The 22,936-nt window shown below is 31.5% G+C and overlaps 1 protein-coding gene across 3 annotated transcripts in view; it reads right to left on the bottom strand.

The window, feature by feature from the left end:
- LOC145331981 (uncharacterized) overlaps positions 1–20,330 on the bottom strand; it is a 43,166-nt gene extending 22,836 nt beyond the window's left edge. Inside the window, exons 1-2 of one of the 3 annotated variants that reach the window (XM_080176872.1) lie at positions 20,271–20,330; positions 18,537–18,599 (exon numbers count right to left, since the gene is read on the bottom strand). In XM_080176872.1, the coding sequence (XP_080032998.1) occupies positions 18,537–18,599; positions 20,271–20,323 (116 nt within the window). In that variant the 5' untranslated portion in view covers positions 20,324–20,330. Of the gene's footprint in view, positions 1–18,395; positions 18,491–18,536; positions 18,600–20,270 lie in introns of those variants that run through there. The other 2 variants (XM_080176874.1, XM_080176875.1) reach the window with 2 other exon arrangements.
- Positions 20,331–22,936: the final 2,606 nt, after the last annotated feature.

The raw sequence follows: 22,936 nt of genomic DNA, 5'->3' as shown, positions 1-22,936 counted from the left end.
GTTCTAAAAAGTTATTGTTCGATTGTCCTTCTTTCTTATTTAAGAGCTTTGCTTTTATTTATGCTGTCATCCTTGTTAAATGTTCGTTTTTCATATTGTCATTCTAGTTATTATAATATTTTTGTATCTAATCCCACTGGGGGGAAAGAACAAAGATTTAAAGAGAGGTTCCTAGCATATAGAAAGGGAGCAGGGTCGTTCAAGGGGGGGGGGGTTAAGGGGTGATTCCTACCCCCAAATGAATTTTTTTTTATTTTTATCCCCTCTCCCCCCGCCCACTCCCCCCAAATATTTTTTTTCTTTTTCTTTTACACATTAGTATTTTGGTCAAAGATCAATTTAATGTCCATTATCCCCCCCCCCCCCCCCCACCTGAATTAAATGTTATACCACCAAATCAAATTGACAACTAGATATTTCCTATTATAAATGTCAATAATAGTTATTTATCGCATCGTATTATAGACAATTTTCCGCGGATAGTGAACTTAAAGATTCTACGTTAAATTTTATGATTTTTTTATTTATTGTTCGTGGTAAATTGTCTGTAGTGCGATACAATACATAATTTTTTAATTATGGTTCAAAGCCGGTTCTAATCCAACAAATAATGATTGGTTTTGAAGCCTTACTTGAAAGATCTTTGTTAAGATCTTGAAAACGGCTGGACCGATTAAAGCTTAATAATGTAGTGTCATATATGATATTAATATTTTAAAAAATTAAGTCTTTTGATGGTTTTAGGCTATTTTTCTACCCTTTCCCTCCCAGTTTGAATACAGGCCTCCTTTATATACACTAAATATTTAAAGGAAACCCTAGATGCTATGGGCGTTGCCAAAAATTAAAGAGTAGCCTATCCAATAAGAAATTTAGTATGATTTAGTTTTTGCTTTCCCCATCAAGTTTATTTTAACAGATTAGATTTGAGGCAGTTGTGGTAGCAAGAGTCATCATGACGATTAGAAAAATTCTAACAAATATAAATCAATAAATTTATAAAAGCGGAGCTTTCCTACAATTAGGGTCTTTCGTATATTTTTTTAGAATTGTCCTATGGATTTCAAACTTTGGAAAATGATTTCTGTAACAGTAAGGTAAAATTTAGAAAGCGTAGGAACTCTCTTATCGTTTATAATCGTTACCAAGAAGCCTTTTTTGTATGATAGAAGTAGCCTATTCATCTTGTTTTTAGAACATTGATTCCTAAGACAAGAACGTACACCGTTTTAAGCGAAGTATGTCTATAATCATGGCCTTAAAATGTAAGTATGTCCTTAAACAGGATCCAGTATTTATGCAATTTTTCAGCAAGTTTATATTCAATTTTGATTATACCTTTAAATTATTATTCCGTTTATTAAGTTTCATACCATACTAGTATTTATGTTTGTTTTTTCTACCGTTTGATTTCAAAGCTTCGCTTTTATGTATATTGTCATCCTTGTTCCATTTACAACCAATAAAAGATATTTTTGTCTTGTTTTGCGGTTATTGGGCGTTGCTGCTCTTTTCCGATTTATCAGTAGCGTAGCTACTTTATAACTAGGTTTAGTACGTCCGTCCGTTCGTATGTCTGACCATAAAAGTCGCTTATGCTTGCTCTTCCTAATATTAGGGATTTTAAGGGGTAAGACAATGTACGATAAATGATGTAAATTCCAAGTTATGACTAGTTTGTAAAGTTGTTCAAGTGATTATGTTAGTTTGCACCAACCAATCAAGATTTTATAAAAGTATCCAATTTCTAAAAGTCACCGAGTGAAGCATCTTGTAGTAATAAAAATGAGTTCATACAATACAAATGACCAATGATAGGCCAGTATAAAATTTTACCATTGCATTGGTCAATTACAATGTATACTGGGCTATATTAAGCACTATAAGCTGCTTTTCAACGAATCAGAGAATGTGTTTGTAAAACTTTTGGTAAAATTTACAGTTCGATATCCCCTCCATCCCTTGTGTATCCTATTATATAATACTTAATATGTCATAAGCCTTATTGTTTAGTAACACATTTTGCAGTTTAAATTCATTAAAACTCAATTTTATTTTGCTACTTTTTTCCTTTGAAATATATCTGATATTTTTATTAACGAAGCTTTTATAAAAACCAGGGTAGGTCCGTTCGTCCAGAACGGATAGCTTTTTTCGTTATTGAGGCATGTTGGAATTGTCCTATCGATTTCGAACTTTGCATGGCGATTCCTGTAGCAGTTAGATGCGATTTAGAAAGCGTAGCAACTCTTTAATCGTTACCAGAATGTCCGTTCGTCCACTTTAAACAAACATGTCGACTTTTAACTTTTCAACAAGAAATTTGTATGTGATAAAATTATCCGATTGATATGATTTTTGGAATACTGATTCCTAGGACAACAAAGTGATAAACGAAGCATCTCTATAATCAAGTCCTAAATAACAAAAACACTAATCTGTTATCTGTATTTTCAACAAATTTAATTAAATTTTGTTTCGACTTTAATACATGTATATTCTGCTTATTCAGTTCTATTAACAGTTCTATTAGCTTCGCACTCTTGTTTCAGTAGTATACTGAACATAATTATAAAATGTATGGCTAAGCGGTTAGAAATTAAAAAGAAAAAAAACTGTTTATCATTTTTGGTAATTAAACCTTTGAAGAAACTTATATTACAGGAAAAAAGCTTAAACTAGCAATGTCATTGTCCAATCTTTTAAACCTTTAATTTCATAGTGGACAAGGGGAAGTTTTGTATATCATCATTGGAGTCGTTTATTAATTTATCGTCCATTGTCTTATATATACTTTAAAATCCCTGCGAAAACTGCTTTTCTGAAAATGTTAACTAAAAGTTGCATTATAAGACGTGCGTCTTATAATTTTTTTTTTATAAAATAAAGTGTTTTCTCGTATTCATTTGAATCCGGTGGATAGGAACCGGTTCTCATGAATACGAAAAAACTATGTCTAGCATCGTATTATATCCAGTTTTCTACGAATATAGAATGTACAATTATAAGATTAAAACCAGTTTTTTTTAGCCGGTGCCTCCGGCACCTCGGGGCTAAAAAAACTAGTTTTAATCTTATAATTGTACATTCTATATCCGCGGAAAGCCGTTTATAATACGACACGAGAAATAACTATTCTCGTATTCATTCGAATCCGGTGGATAGGAACCGGTTCTCATCCATACGAAAAAACTAAGTCTAGCATCGTTTTATAAACGGCTTTCTACGAATATAAAAATGTACAATCATAAGATTAAAACCAGTTTTTTTAGCCGTTTATTTAGAAAAATTGTTGTCCATCTAGGTTGCTAACATGGACATCACTGATTGGTCATATCGTTCATCTAGTAGGAGGTGAGGGTATGGGGTAAAGGTAGTGAAAAGAGGGTGTTTTTATTTTAGTCAGCTACAAGTTTCACTTTATTAGAGTACATGATAATCTGGTGTATTATCCAAATAATAATAAATCAATTAATGTATAATTATTCGATTATTAATTATAACTAAAACCACTTAATTATAGATGCGAAGATTTAATTATGGATACGTCACGTTGTCTGCAATTGAGATAAATAAACTTAAAAATTATTTATCACAACGTATTAAAGACAGCTTTCCGCGGATAGAAAAACGATATATCAATTCCGGTTTTGTTAGCGCCGATGTTGAAGAGGCCCAGACTAACAAAACTGGTAATAATATCATGATTGTCATTTTACTATTCGTAGAAAATTGTCTATGATACGATAAGATACATGATTTTTCAGTATGGTTAGGAACCGGTTCTAATCCAGCGGATATTAATCGGTTTCGAGGTCACACTAGAAAAACAAAAAAAATCATTGATGCAGGGAATGGAAAATAAACGATAAATTAATCCTCTCCAAATTATTAATAATTTTCCTGGGATGATTAAATATTATCGGAACATTGAAGTATTATACAGTAAAACAAGTAAAAAATTTCCAGTATGGCTACGAAACCGATTAATATCCGCTTGATTTGAACCGATTCTCAGCCATTCTGAAATAGCATCGTATTACAGACAATTTTCCACGAATATTGATATAAAAATCATTAGATTAATACCAGTTTTGATAGCACGGACCTTCGGCCCCTCGGGGATAACAAAATTGGTTTAAGCTTTTCAATTTCATTGCAATATCTGCGGAAAGCTGTTTATAATACGATGCGATAAATAACTCTTATTGGATGACTTATCTATGAAACTATGGAATGAATTTAATAAATTAATGTTACTGACTTTTTTTTGTTTTAAATTATTGAAGTTATAATTAGTACACCAAATTGTCTTAGGAATCTTTATCCCTGCCTATTTGACCATTTAGTTATGTGTTGATTATACGCAATATGGTGCCTTAATTGTCAAGTCGGATAATTAATTATATTTCTTTTCAAAGAAAATGATTCGGGAATAGTCCCTTTCGTAACATCGCCCCATAAGGGGCGATTCATCGTATTTTTTAAATGGCTTTTTATAGGTTAGTTTAGGTTAGGTTAGGTTATATTGGGTTAGGTGATTGCCCCACAGGGTTAGGTAATTGGCCCCGCATGGTTAGAGCCCCCCGCAAGGGCTAGAAATAGGAGAAAAGCTACTGTGAAAAATACGAAGAATCGCTCCATAAGGTGCGATGTTACGAAAGGGACTATACCCAAAGATTCAAATTATAAATATTTTATCCCCATATAATTAAGCAGGATGTCTGTGTGTCTGTGTGTCTGTCTGTCTGCTCAACACCGCCCCCAGGCGTTTTTTGTCCTTGGATACTTGTATTAACCTATAGTATTCATTGTGTACAAAAAATAGTTTATTAATAAATTCTTAATGCAATGTAATTATCATTTATAAATGTTGATATTAAATGTATACGTTGTTTTGTCCCAATAAATATTTGAATTTGTTCAAAAAAATCTAAAGATGTAATTATAATTACCGCACCAATTTGGTTCTCCTTAATAGGAATCTTTAAATTATTATTTATTTAGTTGTGATGGTTTTGACTATTTTTGAGGGAGATTTGGCAAAGAAAAATTCAATTGCAATTTATTTTCACTTTCAAACAAATGAGCAAACTAAGACCTTTAAAAATACAATGAAAGTACAAGAAACCTTTTATTCTACAAAAAGTGTTAATTTAAGCCAACAAATTAGATATCATGTTTATAAAACTTTGGGGACCGCTACAAATTAAAGTCAAATGCCCCCTTCCTCCTTGAGATTTACAATTTAGTTTTTAGAAAAGCTTATCCTTTTTCTGATAGTCATATAATTAATTATAATTATACAATCATGAAAAAGGCACAGATTATCACAAAAATTGGCTATTTCCTTCAAAGACCTATCAGTGAACACAATCCCCTCCTATTTCTTTAAATAAAAATGAGGAAGGATTCTTTGTCCATTTTCCATCTACTTTTATTTTCCGAGGGATGGATTTGTAGTTCAGAAGTCACAATATAATTTAAATTGATTACCATCCAAAAAATATTGTTAAGAAGAGAAAAAAAAATTAGAAAAGTATACTTGTGAATGTTTTATGACACTTCAGAGACCTCTATGTCAAGAATAAGGTAAAGCCAACAAGTGAAAAAATCTGAAATAATATTTGGAGGGACAAATAGAAAATTCATCGTAACTGCGAAGCGTTGCCCCCCCCCCCCTAAAATCACGAAAAAATTAGCTGATATTTTTTCAAATTGATTAAGTTGCTGGTTAAAGCTGCCTCTATGTCCTGTTAATATATAAAAGTATCAGGATATGTGTTTATGTGTCTGTTTGTCTGTGTCAAAAGATCCCGTTTTGAAGCTTCTCAATCACTTTCGTAATGTTCCTTTGATTTGCTAAGCTTAGCTGTTTATAGATGTTGCAATCCTTGTTTCAAAAGCCTCCATGAAAAAAATTTAGAAAGCTATTTCTCACTTAAAAAATAATATTAAAAATAAAATTACAAATGATTTATCAAATGTCCTTAATGTTAACGTTGTAAAAAAAGCAACATAGAAATTAAATAATTATTTTCAAATTAAAATATTATTGGTCCAACGTAAAGCTCTATTTTGTTTTTAAAATATGAAATTTGATAAATCAAATATTTTGGTGCAACTCAAAAGAAAATCCGCCAATAAATAAAAATCTGTCATTTCAATATTTACTTTGCTTTAAAGTATGTAGGGATCTTAAGGGAAAAAACAATGAATTAATGTACATCTCCAATGATGATAAAATAAAATTACCCCTTCATCCTTATACTAAAGTAACAGGATGTTTGTGTGTCTGTGTGCTAACCGCTAAACCGATCCGGTTCTCCTTAACAGAGTAGCTTCTCATAGGTCCCGGGAAGGTTTATAACTATTTTGGTGAAGGGTACCACCACCCGCTCAAGAGAAATCACAATAAAATCGAAAAAAATTGAAATATTCCCGCCGCATAGTGTTACTAGCGTAGTGGCGATGCGTAGAGACATGAAAACAGCTGATTGTAACATAGACAAAATATTTCTCAAATTAGATATTTAAAATAAAAAAAAAACATTTAAATGCCACTAGAGGCCTCTAGGGGCGTAGCCGCTAGTTAGATTAAAACTATTGTTGGAAAAGGCTTGTACAAATAAATTGTGATTTGATAAAAGTATCCAAAGTTTTTAAGCCAATAAATGAGAGAAATTTAAATTTGTTGAAAAGTTTGAACACTTGGCAGTTTGCAACCAATCAAAATAAAAATTCAATATCAAAGTTGTTGAGATGATTTTAAAAACGTGGTTATAAAACTTTGAGTACCAGTTTATTTTACAGTCCAATGTTCCCTTCCTTCCTCAAATATTGACATTTTTTTTTTTTTTTGATGAAATTTTTATGGACGATTTTTGAGTTGCACTATTTTTGGCTTGCTATCAAAGACTCGACAAACTATAATGATTTTTAAATGATTGGTTGTATTTAATGATTCAAATTTTACGCTATAATTTGTTTGAAAAACATTAAACTCTAAATTGTTTATGATTATAAGGACATTGACATCCTGCCAATAGTTTTTTTTTAAAGGAGGGATGGGACATTGGATTGTAAATTACACTGGTGCCCAAAGTTTTATAACTACATTATCCTATTCGCTTAAAAACTTTAGGTGCTTTTAATGAAATTTGATTGAATTCTTTCAAACAAGTAGTGTAAACCTCTTAACAAATAATTTGAATCTAAATAAGGGTTAATTTTTGGGTATATTAATTGGGGATATATATTAATTTATCGACCATTGTGTTATCTCTGAGTTTTTAGAATAATTATTATAACATTTATCTAAATCAAAGTGTATTGCACAAAATTAATTCACTGATGCTTTAAAAAAATATAAATAATTGTTGGAATAGAATTATTACCCCAGAAGCTCTATCAGAAACAATATTCCGATTTTTGTTTATATTTAGTCATATTAGGTTTGATCTTGTAATCAGAGCGACAAACTTTTTGGGAAATAAGATTTCTCCAATCAAATATAACATTGAAAAATGCTCTTTTGGACAAAGACCAAATTGCTGCAAAATTGTGTCATAAATATGAGGAATTATCCATCTCTTTTTTAGGGGTTTTCTTTCCCACTACTCCTCTCATCTCCTTCATTTTATGACGTCACTTGGATCATTTTTGACACAACTTTGCAGCAATTTGGTCTTTCTCCTCTTTTGTACCAAAATGTAATAACACTTTGAACCAATATAGTAATCGGATTATGCCTACACTGTGTAACTATTAAACTGTGGTAAGCCGAAGCGTTTCAGCTCACCGGTTGCGAGTTCGAATCCAACGAGCCCTAGCCTTGAAGTATTCTACCAAAACAAACTAGCAGGATTTAGTCATACAGAAATTATATATTTAACTGAATAATATTTACAATGGATGTTTACTATATATATACAACAGATTATAACAATAGGTTAGGTTTGAAGGGGGTGTGGGACACAAGGGCTTAGCCCACGGCGGTAGACAGTCTGTGGGGGTAGCTGTGGTAAAAGGGGAGGCAGCGCCTCCCGGTTGTATAATTGCGTGAGGGGCGCGTGATAGCTGCGTGTCCGTGCCCCTCCCCATATTTAGCCAGGCCAGTTTGACCGCTGGACAGCGGGGTCACCGGCGGTCATGAGGTAAATGGTGATATAATGGGATTAGTGCAGAAGGCTTGTTATGATAAGCCACTGCGTAGCAATTCTGTAAACTGCCCGTCCGTCTGTTGCCGTATTACCATAAAACCACTGTAAGGATTAATCATAATCTATAATTCTTATATTTATTAGTTTATTTCAGCTCTCCAAGTTTAAATAAAATCTTTCAAATAAAAATTAAAAACAGTTTTAATGATTACTTTTATTTCTTAATAACAGTAATAAAACAATTTCCCTTGAGTCAATAGAAAAATTAAAGAAAATATTTTTATATATATTTTTCTAAATTATAGTCATAAAGTGAATTTTTTAGATCTTTTTTGCCTTTAAAGATAAAGACATACTTTCTTACTAAAAAAGTAGCTAATTATATCAGCAGAAAAAAAATTAAGATGTCATTAAAATAAAAATCTAATTCAAAGGGCCTTGCGAACAATGAAACTCCCCTTTGTAATTTTAAATATATTATACATTTTATGGTTGTTGTCATCCTTGTTTCTTTTTATGATTATTGTAAAATTGCATTAAAACTTATGATTACAAATAATTACTCATTTTATAAATTATTCTTAGTGCTGTCATGAGAAAAGATTTAATTACATAATAAAGTTGAATTAACAAGGACAGTTATATCTTTAACCAGCAAAGCAAATAGAATAAAAAAGCAAAAAATAACAATAAAAATTTGCAATATCTCTATGCAAAATTTTCATTGAAATGATAACTTAATTCTATTTATTAATTTGTATTTTTTGATGTGCCAATCAAGAAGAAAGTAAAAAAAACCTATTTTTGATAATTACTTTAGGTTAGGTTAGGCTAAGGTTATGAGAGCCATACTTGGTTGTAGCCCCCACAAGGGGATAGTAATGTGCCTTTCCTCAATAATGAAAAATGTTTATTTTGTCTTATTGGTCCAAATACCATGAATATATAACAATAACATATTTTTTTATTGGTGTGATTTATAGTTCTTTTTCTTTAGAGCTTTAGGTTTATTTATTATAAATTCACGAAAGACTTTCTAAGAGGGAATTACTGACGGACAGACAGACACAATCAAGTTATTTTTAAGAAGCTGCACTTTTAAACTTAAACAATATATCATTAAAGCTCATTTTAGGTAAAGTAAATAATCTTAAATAAAAGCTTAAATTATTCCTTTGTATTCTTTTGTCTTAGCAAGTCTATTAAAACAATTAAAATAACAAGGAATAACAACATCCATAGGTAGATATGTAGATGGAAAGTAATTTATGGAAATTCTAAGTAAATCTTAATGTTCAACGAAGTTCTTACAAGAAATTTAAACAACTATAACAAATATGTAAATCATTTTACAATCCCAAGTTACTTTGTCCCTAGCATCCATAGGCTGAGTATCCAGAAAATAGTCTAAAACCATCCCAAGTCATTGCTGAAAGAAAATTTCTTTTACAAGTTTAAGTCTTCTATCTTTAATAGCCGACGAAAAAAATCCTGTAGCGTTACAGACAGACAGACAAAGTGAGCTATAAAGTAGCTTCGCTACTAAAATTAAGAATTATATTAATGAGTTTATAACCAAACAATCTGTTATAAGAAAGCCAATAAAAAATCATATTTTTCTTGAAATGAGAAAGCATTTTAATTCCAAATGGCAAAAGTTCAATGTCCAAAAATGATGATATATCGACATTTAATTTCACCAATTAGAAATAGAGACATAATTTTTAAAAAATCTTTAATACAAAGAATAACGTTGCCCGTCCTTCTGTCTGTAGTGATTAAGCTTAACTGATGGGCCGATTGTGCTCTACTTTTTAGAAAACTAGCGGTTTTGTCCCTGTCATACAGGGGTAGAAAGCCATTACAAGACTTAAATATGAGAATAAAATAGCCTAAAACCATCACGGAAAAATATGTGAAGCTTACCTAAAATGGAGAACCCAATCAGTTCAGTAGTTATTGATATCTTTAAAAAAACTTACTACTTTATATAGAACTAGCGGCTTCGCCCTTAGCCTCTAAGGGCTTTGCCCCAAGAGGTAATTAAAAAAAATCAAGCATTTGAGGTGCTGCCATTTTTTGTGAAGTAGTTTCCCCAGAAATATATTTTTTTTTTTTTGGGGGGTGGGAAGTTTAATTTTTGGGGGGGTTGGGGGTTTCCCACCCCCAAGAAAATAGCTTAAAACCACCACAGGACCAATAGGTATATACCCTGAAGAGTAGAATCCGATCGGTTCAGTGGTTACCGAGATCTTAAGGAACGGACGGACAGACATCAAGCTACTTTGTATTATAGATAAAGGACATACCAAGCTTTATAGTTTTTTCAAAGGGAGGTGATACACCTTCTCCCCTAAATAAACATCACCCCAAAGCTTTCTTGTCAAAACAAAGCTAGCCGAATAAAATAGATATAATTAACAGAACATATTGGCTTTTACAAAAATTGTTATTTATTGAATTTATTATAAATTATAATTAGCAATTTACTTGGCTAATAAAATAAATTTTATTTTATTTTAACTTTTAACCAATAACATTGTACATAATTGATAATTTTGTTTATCATCATTGGGAATGTAGATTAATTTTTCATTAATTGATTTATCCCTTGGATTCTCTTGTTTTAATTACTCCCCGTGGTCTGTCTAGCCAACCATTAATTAGTATAATTTCATATTTTGGATCTACTGCAGTTCACGGTAAAATATTGCTGGTTAGCAATATTTCCAAAAATCTATGAATTTTAAATGTTGCTAGCTCTGCCTACAAATAATCTGGTTTTTTTTTACTGAAGAAAAACGCGTAAAATATGTCTTTTTCGCGCATTTCTCTACACTGCGAGATAATTATGGTGCATTATTTGCCAAATGTACCACTTTTCTGCACTACCTCTCCGATTTTGTTAATACTCTATATTTTGGTCCGTTGGGTCATTCAAGGATGCTGGATGGCCAAAAAAAAGTTTCAGAGTCCCTGGATGTCTAGATATCTAGCTATCTATGAAGGTAGGTAACAAAAATGTAAAAAACACCCATTTTTTCACAATTTTAAAAATTAATTTTTTCATCAATCTTACATCCAATCTATACATTTTATACACCAAAATGATCATTTATTCATGTAAAAAGCGCACATAATGCTATTTTGGCCAAAACTCTAATTTTACAGGGTGTCCAACAAAAAGTGTATTTTGGATATCTAGCGTAATACCCAAAATACCTGTCCGAAAAAAATCATTTTTTTTGGCTTAAATCCTGTGTTTTATCTGTGTGCATATGTGGTATATAACGGTTCGGACCACCCGGGACTATAAGGTTGTCAAATTTCACTTTGGGACACCCTGTAAATGTGATTTTTGCGTCTGTAGAGCTAAAACTTGGTCCAAATTGGCTATTTTTTTCAAATTACTCTAATATGTGTCTTAGTATGTTTGGCCATAGTGTTTTCTGACCAGATCAATATTTTCATATTTTTTGGACACCCTGTATTTTCAAAAAAAGAGAAAAAAATTTTTTGTTTTTTTTTAAATTTTTTTTCTATTTTTAAGTTACTTAAAACTGTCCTATAGATACAGATTTTGACTAATAACAATAATATTTGCCTATTTTACAATTTTTTACACTTTTAGGACACCCTGTGCATGTTTTTGAAAAATGATGGTTTTTGCCCATTTTTTGGGGGAAGGAGTCGTTTTAGGGCCATAGACTATTTCTTCATTTTTGTAGAACTTTTCAAGACACATCATTTATTATTTATGCAAAAACCGCAAAAACCGAACCGTTTTGCCGTTATTCACCGCCAAAGGCAGAAATTTTACGTTTTTTGCCGTTCCCGAGGTTCTAATGGGCATTTGTGGTAAGAAGACGTTGATTTATCAAGATAACTGTGAAATACTTTTATTTAGGCATTTTAATTTACTAAATTTCATGTGAAGTAAATTTTTTTGTATATCCAACCGATTTTTGTCAAAAGGAATTTCAAATGCACATGATTTATGTTTCTTTTATCACTTATGTTATAGCAATTATTTATGTTATATTCACTTAATTTTCTTGTTTTAACAATTGAAATCCATCTCGACGAAAAACGGTTAGCTGCACAAAAAAATTTTACTTAATATGAAATTTAGTAAATTAAATTACCTAAATAAAAGTATTTAAGAGGAATCTTGATAAATCAACGTTTTCTTACCACAAATGCCCATTACAACCTCCGGAACGGCAAAAACGTAAAAAAAATTCCGCCTTTGGCGGTGAATAACGGCAAAACGGTTCGGTTTTTGCGGTTTTTGCATAAATAACAAATGATGTGTCTTGAAAAGTTCTACAAAAATGAAGAAATAGTCTATGGCCCTAAAACGACTCCTTCCCCCCAAAAATGGGCAAAAACCATCATTTTTCAAAAACATGCACAGGGTGTCCCAAAAGTGTAAAAAATTGTAAAATAGGCAAATATTATTGTTATTAGTCAAAATCTGTATCTATACGACAGTTTTAAGTAACTTAAAAATAGAAAAAAAATTTAAAAAAAAACAAAAAATTTTTTTCTCTTTTTTTGAAAATACAGGGTGTCCAAAAAATATGAAAATATTGATCTGGTCAGAAAACACTATGGCCAAACATACTAAGACACATATTAGAGTAATTTGAAAAAAATAGCCAATTTGGACCAAGTTTTAGCTCTACAGACGCAAAAATCACATTTACAGGGTGTCCCAAAGTGAAATTTGACAACCTTATAGTCCCGGGTGGTCCGAACCGTTATATACCACATATGCACACAGATAAAACACAGGATTTAAGCCAAAAAAAATGATTTTTTTCGGACAGGTATTTTGGGTATTACGCTAGATATCCAAAATACACTTTTTGTTGGACACCCTGTAAAATTAGAGTTTTGGCCAAAATAGCATTATGTGCGCTTTTTACATGAATAAATGATCATTTTGGTGTATAAAATGTATAGATTGGATGTAAGATTGATGAAAAAATTAATTTTTAAAATTGTGAAAAAATGGGTGTTTTTTACATTTTTGTTACCTACCTTCATAGATAGCTAGATATCTAGACATCCAGGGACTCTGAAACTTTTTTTTGGCCATCCAGCATCCTTGAATGACCCAACGGACCAAAATATAGAGTATTAACAAAATCGGAGAGGTAGTGCAGAAAAGTGGTACATTTGGCAAATAATGCACCTTATGCATTATTGATTTATGGCTATTCCAGATTATTTACAGGCCTTCTTATGCCGCTTAAAACAGTGTGCGGGCATGATCTGTACGTTCAGCCGTTTGGCAGCTAGCAATCTTTAAAATTCATAGATTTTTGAAAATATTGCTTACCAGCAATATTTTACCGTGAACTGCAGTAGATCCCATATTTTAGTAAGGTTATGTGTGGATATTTATTTAGTAAAGTGCCAGGAAGGGAGTGGACATTGGACTGTAAATTACACAAACTCCCAAAGTTTCACAAAATAAGTTGGCTTAAAATCTTTAAATACTTTTATTTGAACTTGATTAGTTGGTTCAAACTCGCAGTATCCAAACCTTTCAACCAATAATATTAATCTACATAAAGAGTAATTTTGTTATTGTCCACCTAAGCTAACTGCAGCCAACTTATGTCCTATTTATATAGAGTATTATAATAATTATCTGAATTGATTTATAAGTGTTAGTAATGAGACCATATTGTCATCATAAAAGTAGACTCTGGATATAATTAATCCTTATAATAAAGTAAAAGGATCTCTGTCTGTATGTCTGTACCAAAGGATCTCGCTAATCGCTGAACCGATATGGTTCTTCTAAACAGTGTAGCTTCTTATAGGTCCTATGAAGGTTAGTAGCAATTTGTAGAGATGTATGAACAATCTCTTAAGAGAAATGGCTCGAAAAATAAATAGCACCGCCTAGCGGATATTATTTTGTTGTAAACAGCTGATCTTAATAAAGATTGAAAAGAAAACAGTTTATGTGCCCCTAAAGGCCTCTATGGGAGTAGCCGATAGTATTATAAATACATTGGTAATAACCTCGTGGGGGAAATATCATCTAAAGAATATAAGTTTCTATGTAATGAGATACGATACTCTAACACAAACTTACATTCACCAGACAACCAACCCTTTTATTGTACCATATTTGTTTGGAAGTCATAACTGTTCAATTGCATGGTAATGAGTTTGAGCCTGTTTGTGAGAAAATGCATTCTCCCCTCTTACCTTTAGTGTCACGTGCCAGACATAGCAGCAGCAATAACTATATAATAAAAATCCTGAGCTGAATCTTTAAATCATTTTGATGGTGCGCTAAATCGGGGCGCGCCAAATTTCCGCCAATCACAGCGCGGCATTTCACACAATGCTGTGCTCTCATTGGTGGAAAGTTGGATCGCCTCGATATGGCGCACCATCAAAATGATTTAAAGATCAAGCTCTAAACAATTATGGTGTCAGCTTCAGAGATCTTAACGAACAAATAAGCAGACATCGTTCTTCATTTACGGCCTTAAGACCTCTAGGGGTACTTGAGGGGGAAGGGGGGAAGGTGGATTGGAAAGAAATCGACCCCTATCAATTTTCAATGTAAAAAAAGAGAAAAAATTGAGGGATGATTAATTTTCTAGTTATTATTTTCTAGTTATGGTGTTGGCTCCTTTCCTTAAATTTAAATAAAACCATAAGGGATTACACAATTGATAATCGATGAAAAAGTTTAAACACTGACAGTTTCAACTCAAAGTATCCAAGTATTTTTAGGAAGCGAATTAGAGAAAGTGATTATAAAACTTTGGTTACCAATGAAATTTACCGTCCAATGTCTCCTCCCTCCTTGTGTCTATTTGAATAATAATAATTTTGGGTATAGTCCCTTTCGTGGCAACTCACCTTAAGGGGCGATTCTTCGTATTTTTCACAGTAGGTTTCCTCCTCTTTCTAACCCCTGCGGTGGGCTCTAACCCTGTGGGGCCAATTGCCTAACCCAGTGGGGCAATCACCTAACCCAATATAACCTAACCTAACCTAAAATAATTTATAAAAAAAAACATTTTAATAATAAAACGAATCGCCCCTTAAGAGGCGTTGCCACGAAAGGGACTATTCCCATAGTTTTAAATAAAAGAGATTCCTTTTAAAATTTATACTAATTGCCTTTTTTTCCCTCTCTCTTTAACCCTTTTCTTTTTTTGGATCTTTTTATCAAGCAATTTTCTACAATTTAGGCCTGTCCGTCTGAAATAAAATATCAGGATTTATTCTTTTTTCAACCGAAAACGCAAACTCACTTGTTTTTTTTACTTTTAAATACACATCCTTCTAAAGTTAGGGAGGGTGGGGGAGGCTCTAATCTTCTAATATTACATGACCATATCCCCACAGGGTTACTCTAACCTTTACTTAACCTAACCTAACATAAGGAAATCATCATATGTAAATATGTTTTTTTTTTGTGGTCAGATCAGTGTTAAAGAGATAAGAAAAATTCCCCTTCCGAGATTACAATTAGTGGTTGAAACGTTTGGACACTCAAATCAATTCAATAAAATTCCCCATAGTTGTGAAGCCAACGAATAAGAAAACGTTATTATAAAACTTTGGGTACTAGTGTAATAAACAGACCAATGTCCCCTTAATCCCTGGGTCCAAATGATTATGGGTGAATTCGCCTGATAATCTAAATAATGTATATAAATTTCTTCAATAACTGTCAGCTACCAAAGGCAGAATAACTATTGATATTAGGATTAATTAATTTTCTATTGTTCTATCACAGAGTCTCCTTAAATATTTCGTGATATTCTTTGATAGGTTTAATTAGAAGTAAATCATAATGGAAAGTCTTTATAATTGACTAATTACTCTATAGTGTTATTCTTATATAAAAGTAACAGGATGTTTGTGTGTCTGTCTGTCTGTCCTTCTGTGTGTTCCAAAGTATCTCACTAAACGCTAAACAGTGAAGCTTCTCATAGGTTCTGGGAAGGTTTATAACTGTTTTGAGGGAGAGTACCTCCAGGCCGCTAATTAATTAAAAAGCGTAAAAAAACTCAATTAGAATTTGTAAAGATAAGATAATGAATCATAAGTTATCTAAAATCTAACAAGGATGACAACATCCATAAGTAGCGAAGCATAAACAATTAAATAAGAATTTATATATTAGTTGACAAAAGCATGTATATTAGGAAAAAATCACGAAACCTTTTCAACATTTGTTAATTTCTTAATATTTATTTATATTTCAGTACTATGACTAACAGACTGACGGTCAAAGTAAATTACATACTGGATGCTCAGAACAACGGGAAATTTAATTTTGATATTTTTAACTACAAAAATTAAAAAAAAACGGACCATAAACACCAAAGATATGAAGAAAAATGTGAAAAATATAAAAATAGCAAAAAACCTGCAAAAAGGCAGTCTGACCGCCATTGATGTGTTCTTGAAACGAAAGGAAATTTAATTTTGATATCTATAACTGAAAAACTTTGGAAATTGGGCCATAAACACCAAAGGTATGGAGAAAAATGTGAAAAATAAAAAATAGCCTAAAACCTGCTTAAAGGCAGTCTGACCGTCATAGTTGTTTTCTTGAAACGACAGGAAATTTAATTTTGATTCTATAACTGAAAAAATTTTGGAAATCGGACCATAAACACCAAAGATATGGAGAAAAATGTGAAAAATACAAAAAATAGCCTAAAACCTGCTAAAAAGCAGTCCTATCGACATTGATGTTTTATAGTTAATTGTGCTCCTTGATAATGGGAATGTTGTCAAAAAATTTCAGCCTTTTATCTTTTATAGGAGCCGAGAAAATCACGTTTCCCCCAAACTAAGACGGACAGACGGACATACGGACATACGGACAGACGGACAGACGGACAGACGGACAGACGGACATTTCAAATTATAGAGTAGCTTCGCTACTAAAAATATCTTATTCTATTTAGTTTTAGTTTGTTTGTTCGTTAATATATTGCTTACCACTATACTAAGTTCTCCGTCTTAAAGAAGATTCTTCACATAAATCATGTAGATGTTTTATGCTATTTTACTCCTCCTCCCTCCCTCCGCTCTCTAATTAAGAGCCCCTGGATCATAGGGGCTTAGCCTTTAGTTATAAGACAAACTCAATACCCATTGGTAATATGCAAATTCATATCCGTTTGATTGGTTAAAAGATCTTAATAAACGGACAGATCTAAAATACCATTACAAAATAGGAAAATAACTGCCATTTTGATATACATTTTGTATGATTTGCTTTATAACTGCCGTGCCCTGATACTCTTAGAATTGTATTTTCCAACAATTGTATTTTAACAACTTTTTTACCATATTTTTCTTATATACATTTTTCTATACAATTTTCTATATACAATTATCATACATACTTACATACATTATATTTATCTACGAAGCATAATATACATACAAATATAGCAAATAATTATATAACATATAATAGTGAACAATCGCTCTGCAAAGTAGCGGTGGAAAATAAGCTTAATATAAATAGGTATACACAAGAGAATAGGGGGTGCAACAAAATATACAAAATTACTTCTTACACACTAATATTAACATCATTAGCGGGACGCACATTGGCAAAGTTTTTTATATTTTGGGGGGATGACAAAAATTCAAAATTAGATTTGGCCTTATTTGGCAAAGATTTCACTAAAGATTTAATTTCTTTTTTTAATGGAAAAGTGTTGACACTGTTAGTTTGTATCAACCAATTAAGATTTAATAAAAATTTACAAATATTCATCGAGTGAAAGAACATTTTATCAAACTTTGGGTACTGGTATAATTTACAGTCCAATGTTATCTGCCTCCTTTGGTTAATTAAATAAAGAGTTTATTTTTATGAGGGGAAACGGGGGCTTTGCCAATGTGCATCATGCAGTTATATATCAATTGAGCTCAATTGACCAAACAAACTATCAAATAAGAAATAGTAGCTGTGCTACTATATATATAAACAATGACATAATTCAGAATTTTCTATTTGCTAAATTTGCCGCTAAATTGAACCAATCACATATCGTTTTGTAGAACAATATCCAATGGCATTATGGCATTATGGCCAGGAGATACATAATTGGTTCATTTTAGCGGCAAATTCAAAAATTTTAAAAATACGAAATTATGCCACCCTAAAATAATGCTGTTTTAAAATATTTATATATATATATATCATTCAATTCTTACATATATTGGCAATTCATCATGCGTATACCAACTTTGAGCAACACGGATATTTAGAATCTTTGCAATTAGCAGCGCTCTGGCACATTTGAGATCTAGACAATAATATTGCAAATTATAGATGATTATAGTGATGATACTTACTGGGAACAGCAAGGTGATCCTTCAGAACAATCGGCGTCGCTTTTGCAAGCATTTTGCTGAGATCTAGAATATATTTACAGATAGAATAGATACAAGCTGCTGGGTGATTTCTCTCATTTCTCATATGGACCCCTGGCGAACTTTTAAAAAAACTATATGTTTTATCTTTTGTTAGGATTGGTAAGGATTTGTCTATAATGGCTTCGAAAATGATTAATATCCACTAGATTAGAACCGGTTCTAAGCCATACTGAAAAATCATGTATAGCATCGCATCGCAGACAATCTGGGAAAAACCGGCTATAATATGATAAGACAAATAATATGATAAAGTTGCAAATAGGATTATTTGTACCTGTAAAGAAATTATGTTAGCATCTTATGCTGTAAAATGGCTTTCCTTAATCGGTTTTTTTGGCTAAATGCATCTGCTAAAAATTTTTTTATAGTTCAGTGAACATTTAATGGGTAAAGTGCTTTAAATTAACTAAGCACTAAAATGTTATTGACAGCTTATGACCTAATTCATAAGTTAAGTAATTTTCAACACATAGATTAACTTGAGGCTGGGGAGTAGGGGGTAAGTATTTGTAAAATGTGGAAAAAGTGCCTATAATTTTATTCACTTCTCCACTCGTCGTTGATTTTAATGTTATTTATAATGAAAATCAGAAAAAAAACATTTATGTAATATCCTGAAAAAAAAAATAAGTTTATTAATCATTAAAACTTGTTCATTTTTAATTTAGTGAGTGTATTGATTTTATATAGTCAACTCCTATTACTTTACTTTTTTTTCTCTGAAAGAAGTAATCGTGGTATTTCATTTTTTTATAATTATTTTTCTTTTCTTGTCATACCATCTAAGATATTAAAAAAATCATTAGGAATCACAAAAAGGTTTTTCAAATTGGAAGTAGTGATCCTTAAAAGATATCAGGAACCCACCTAAAAATGATAACTGCTGCACTACTTATGGCAATAATTGCCCTTGTTTGCTAATATTTTTCTCCAGAGTAAATAAGAATCAACACTTAAAGTTACAAAGGTTTGGGGGATCAACAGGGTAATACCCTTCCATCCAAAAATATTTTTAGATACACATAGGGCACCCCATACTCCCCTTCTAATTAATCTACTTCTGTGCTAGGGGTACTAATAATTTCTCCCCTTCCTCAATCACAGAAAAACAATAAAAATTGCTGCACTACTTTTGATTATAATAATCCTTGTTTTTTTTTCACTAAAAATGTTTCCACTACCTAACAGAGTAAAGTATGATCAACACTTATTTGTTCAAGGGGGGGGGGGAGGTGGATTATTGAACTAATACCCTCCCCCCTCAAAAAAGATTTTTAAGATGCAACAAATTAACCCCCAAGCTTGGGGTTGGTAAAAATCTCCATAAAAATCTAAAGAACCCACAAAAAATGCTAAATGCTGCGCTACTTATGATAATTACTGTCCTTGTTTTTTTTCACTAATAAGGATGACAACATACATAAAAGCGAAGCTCTAAAACGATAGGACAAACATTAACACTTGTAGAGTGTCATAACTGAATAAGCAGACCATAAATGTATAAAATTTTTTTAAAATGTAAGGTAATTTGTTTTAAAACTATTTAAAATGAAGATACTTTTTTAGGGACATACTTACATTTTTTAGACTTGATTATAGAGATGCTTAGATCCAGCCTAAATATAGAAAAACTTTTTAAAATGTTCCTTTTACCTAACAGAGTGAAGCAGCATCAACACACACAGTGTGAAGATCTCAAACCTCATTTTGTAATTATCTGAAAAGAATAAATATCAGGAATCTAAAGGGATAAGACAATAGCCGAAAAAGTAATGTACATATCCCCAATGATGATACACAAAAATACTCCTTTTGCAGTCCCCAAAGTTGTTAAGCCAACTAATAAGAAAACGTTGATATAAATCTTTATATAACTTTACATTATTGGGTAAGGAAGCTTAAATCATTTTAAGAAAAATTAACTCAAACAAAAATAAGATTAAATCATGTGTGAGTTAATGCAAAAAAATGATTTGGCTGTTGGAAAGTTTCTTTTTTTGAGTTGGACTGGTTTCTGACATACTGAAAAGTATGTAGAGCATCGAATTACAGACAATTTTTTACCAATATTATATAAAAATGATAAAAATAATTTTACATTTTTTATTTTAATATCCAAGGAAAGCAGTCTATAATACGATGTGATAAATAACTGTTCTAAACTGCATATTTAAGATGTTAATTTTGCTGTTAGTAAAACAGCTTAAGATAGAGAGTAAAAAAGGAGAGATTTAATCGTCCATTGTCTTTTCCCTTAAGAGTGTCCTTGATATAATGCTATAAAAATTACAAGGATGACAACATCCATAAATTGTAAGTAAATTTGTTGAAAAACTGCTTGATACAGGATAATATTTATGGACATACTTACATTTTTAGGACTTGATTGTAGAGTTGCTTCGCTTATAATTTTGTACTTTGTTGTCCCAGGAATCAGTATACCAAAATCAGACCAATAGGATAATTAGGTCACATACAAATTTGTTGTTAAAAATGTAAAATAATCAACATGTTTAAAATGGACGTACGGACATTCTGGTAATGATTATAGAGTTGCTACGCTTTCTAACTCGTACCTAACTACTACAGGAATCACCATGCAAAGTTTGAAATCAATAGGACAATTCTAAAATGCCTAAATTAACGAAAAAAGCTATCCGTTACGGACGGACGGACGTACCGACCCTAATTGTAGAAAAGATTCGCTTTTAATAATTACAAATGAGAATATTAACAAACAAGAACTGGACAATTTTCTTAATTACAATGATAAATAATATCTTTACAATTGTGCGGATGACTGAGTTTTTTTTTCAGGGATAATGCATGTGAAGAAAAAATAGAAAAAATAGCGAATAGAAAAAATTGCTTGAAATTATTAATCAACCTTATATAAAAGTATCAGGATGTCTATATGTCTTTGTGTACCGAAGAATCTCTCTAACTGCTGAACCGATATAGTTATCCTTTATAGTGAAAATTTACTTAGATTCTTTGAGTTCTATATTTATTTTCGGGGAGGGTAGCACAACACTCCTAAGAAAAATAACCCCTAGAAATTAAAACCTCAACCCCCGAATTTTTTTTACTTTTGTTAAAAGTTAAAAGGTGGAGTAGGGAGGGTTTATACTTCCCCTAATCACACCAAGTGCCTTTAGAGGCCTCTAAGGGCATAGCCGCTAGAAAAATGATCCCTTAACCATGAGCTTTTTTCAAGGAATATTAAATAGTAAATGTCATAAAATGACAAGTTACTTACTATACAATAAAAACCTTGTCTTAACCTTGTCTCAATAATTTTTATAGCTCTTTTTTGTATAATATTTTGAAAATGATATTTCTAAAATGACGTATGTAACTATTTTACAACATTCTGCAACTTTCAACTTGCCGTAAATTTTTTTTAGAAGAAAATAGCTTAAAACCTCTACAGGTCCAGTAGATATATTTCCTGAAGAGCAGAGCCCTATCGAGACAGACATACAAACAGACAGACATCGTAATATTTTGTATTATAGATTAGACTAGTTTAGCGCAAATAATCAAGTCGATATATTCTATTTGTCTTCTAGGGTTTAAAGTGAATTTAAAAGTAAAATCACAGTCCAATTTCTGCCATGAACGTTCCAATCCTTTAATAAAATAGGTAATTTGTAACATTAGATAATTTTGTATTCCTGACAATTTTGGCGCAATAAAATCAAGCTGATATCCTATCTATTTTCTGGGGTTTAGAGTAAATTCAAATTTAAAATCACATTAGAATTACTGCTATGATCATTCCAACCTTTAATGTTTTTTTTTTGGAGAAAGACTAAACTACATAACTTTAGTGTCACTTTTGAGGAAGACGATTCCATATGACGTCATATGACAGAAAAGAAAAAGGGAAGGGGGGAAGAAAAATCTCTTTAAAAGCGATGGGAGAAAAGGGGATCGTCTTCCTCAAAAGTAACACAAAAGTTATGTAGTTTAGTCTTTCTCTTTTTTTTGTTACATTAGACAATTTTGGCGCAAATAATCCAGAAGATATATTATTTATCTTCTGGGTTTTATATTCAATACAAAATTAATAATCACAGTAATATTTCTACCACGAACTGCTTGGAAAAATGACTCACAAACCGGCCTATATTAGCTAAAATTCTGGGATTATAAGGAATAAGACAATAAATAATAAATCTATGTACATCCCCAATTATGATAAACTGAATTACTAGACACTATAATTTAGAAATAACCAATCAAAAAGTACCCATTCAATAAAATAATATTTGTAAAACTTTGGGTACCAGTGTAATTTACAGTCTAATGTCCCC

This window comes from Acartia tonsa, chromosome 11 (assembly GCF_053477335.1).
Source record: "Acartia tonsa isolate MP-2025a chromosome 11, ASM5347733v1, whole genome shotgun sequence".
NCBI lineage: Eukaryota > Metazoa > Arthropoda > Copepoda > Calanoida > Acartiidae > Acartia > Acartia tonsa.
This window is presented reverse-complemented; position numbering and strand designations above follow the sequence as displayed.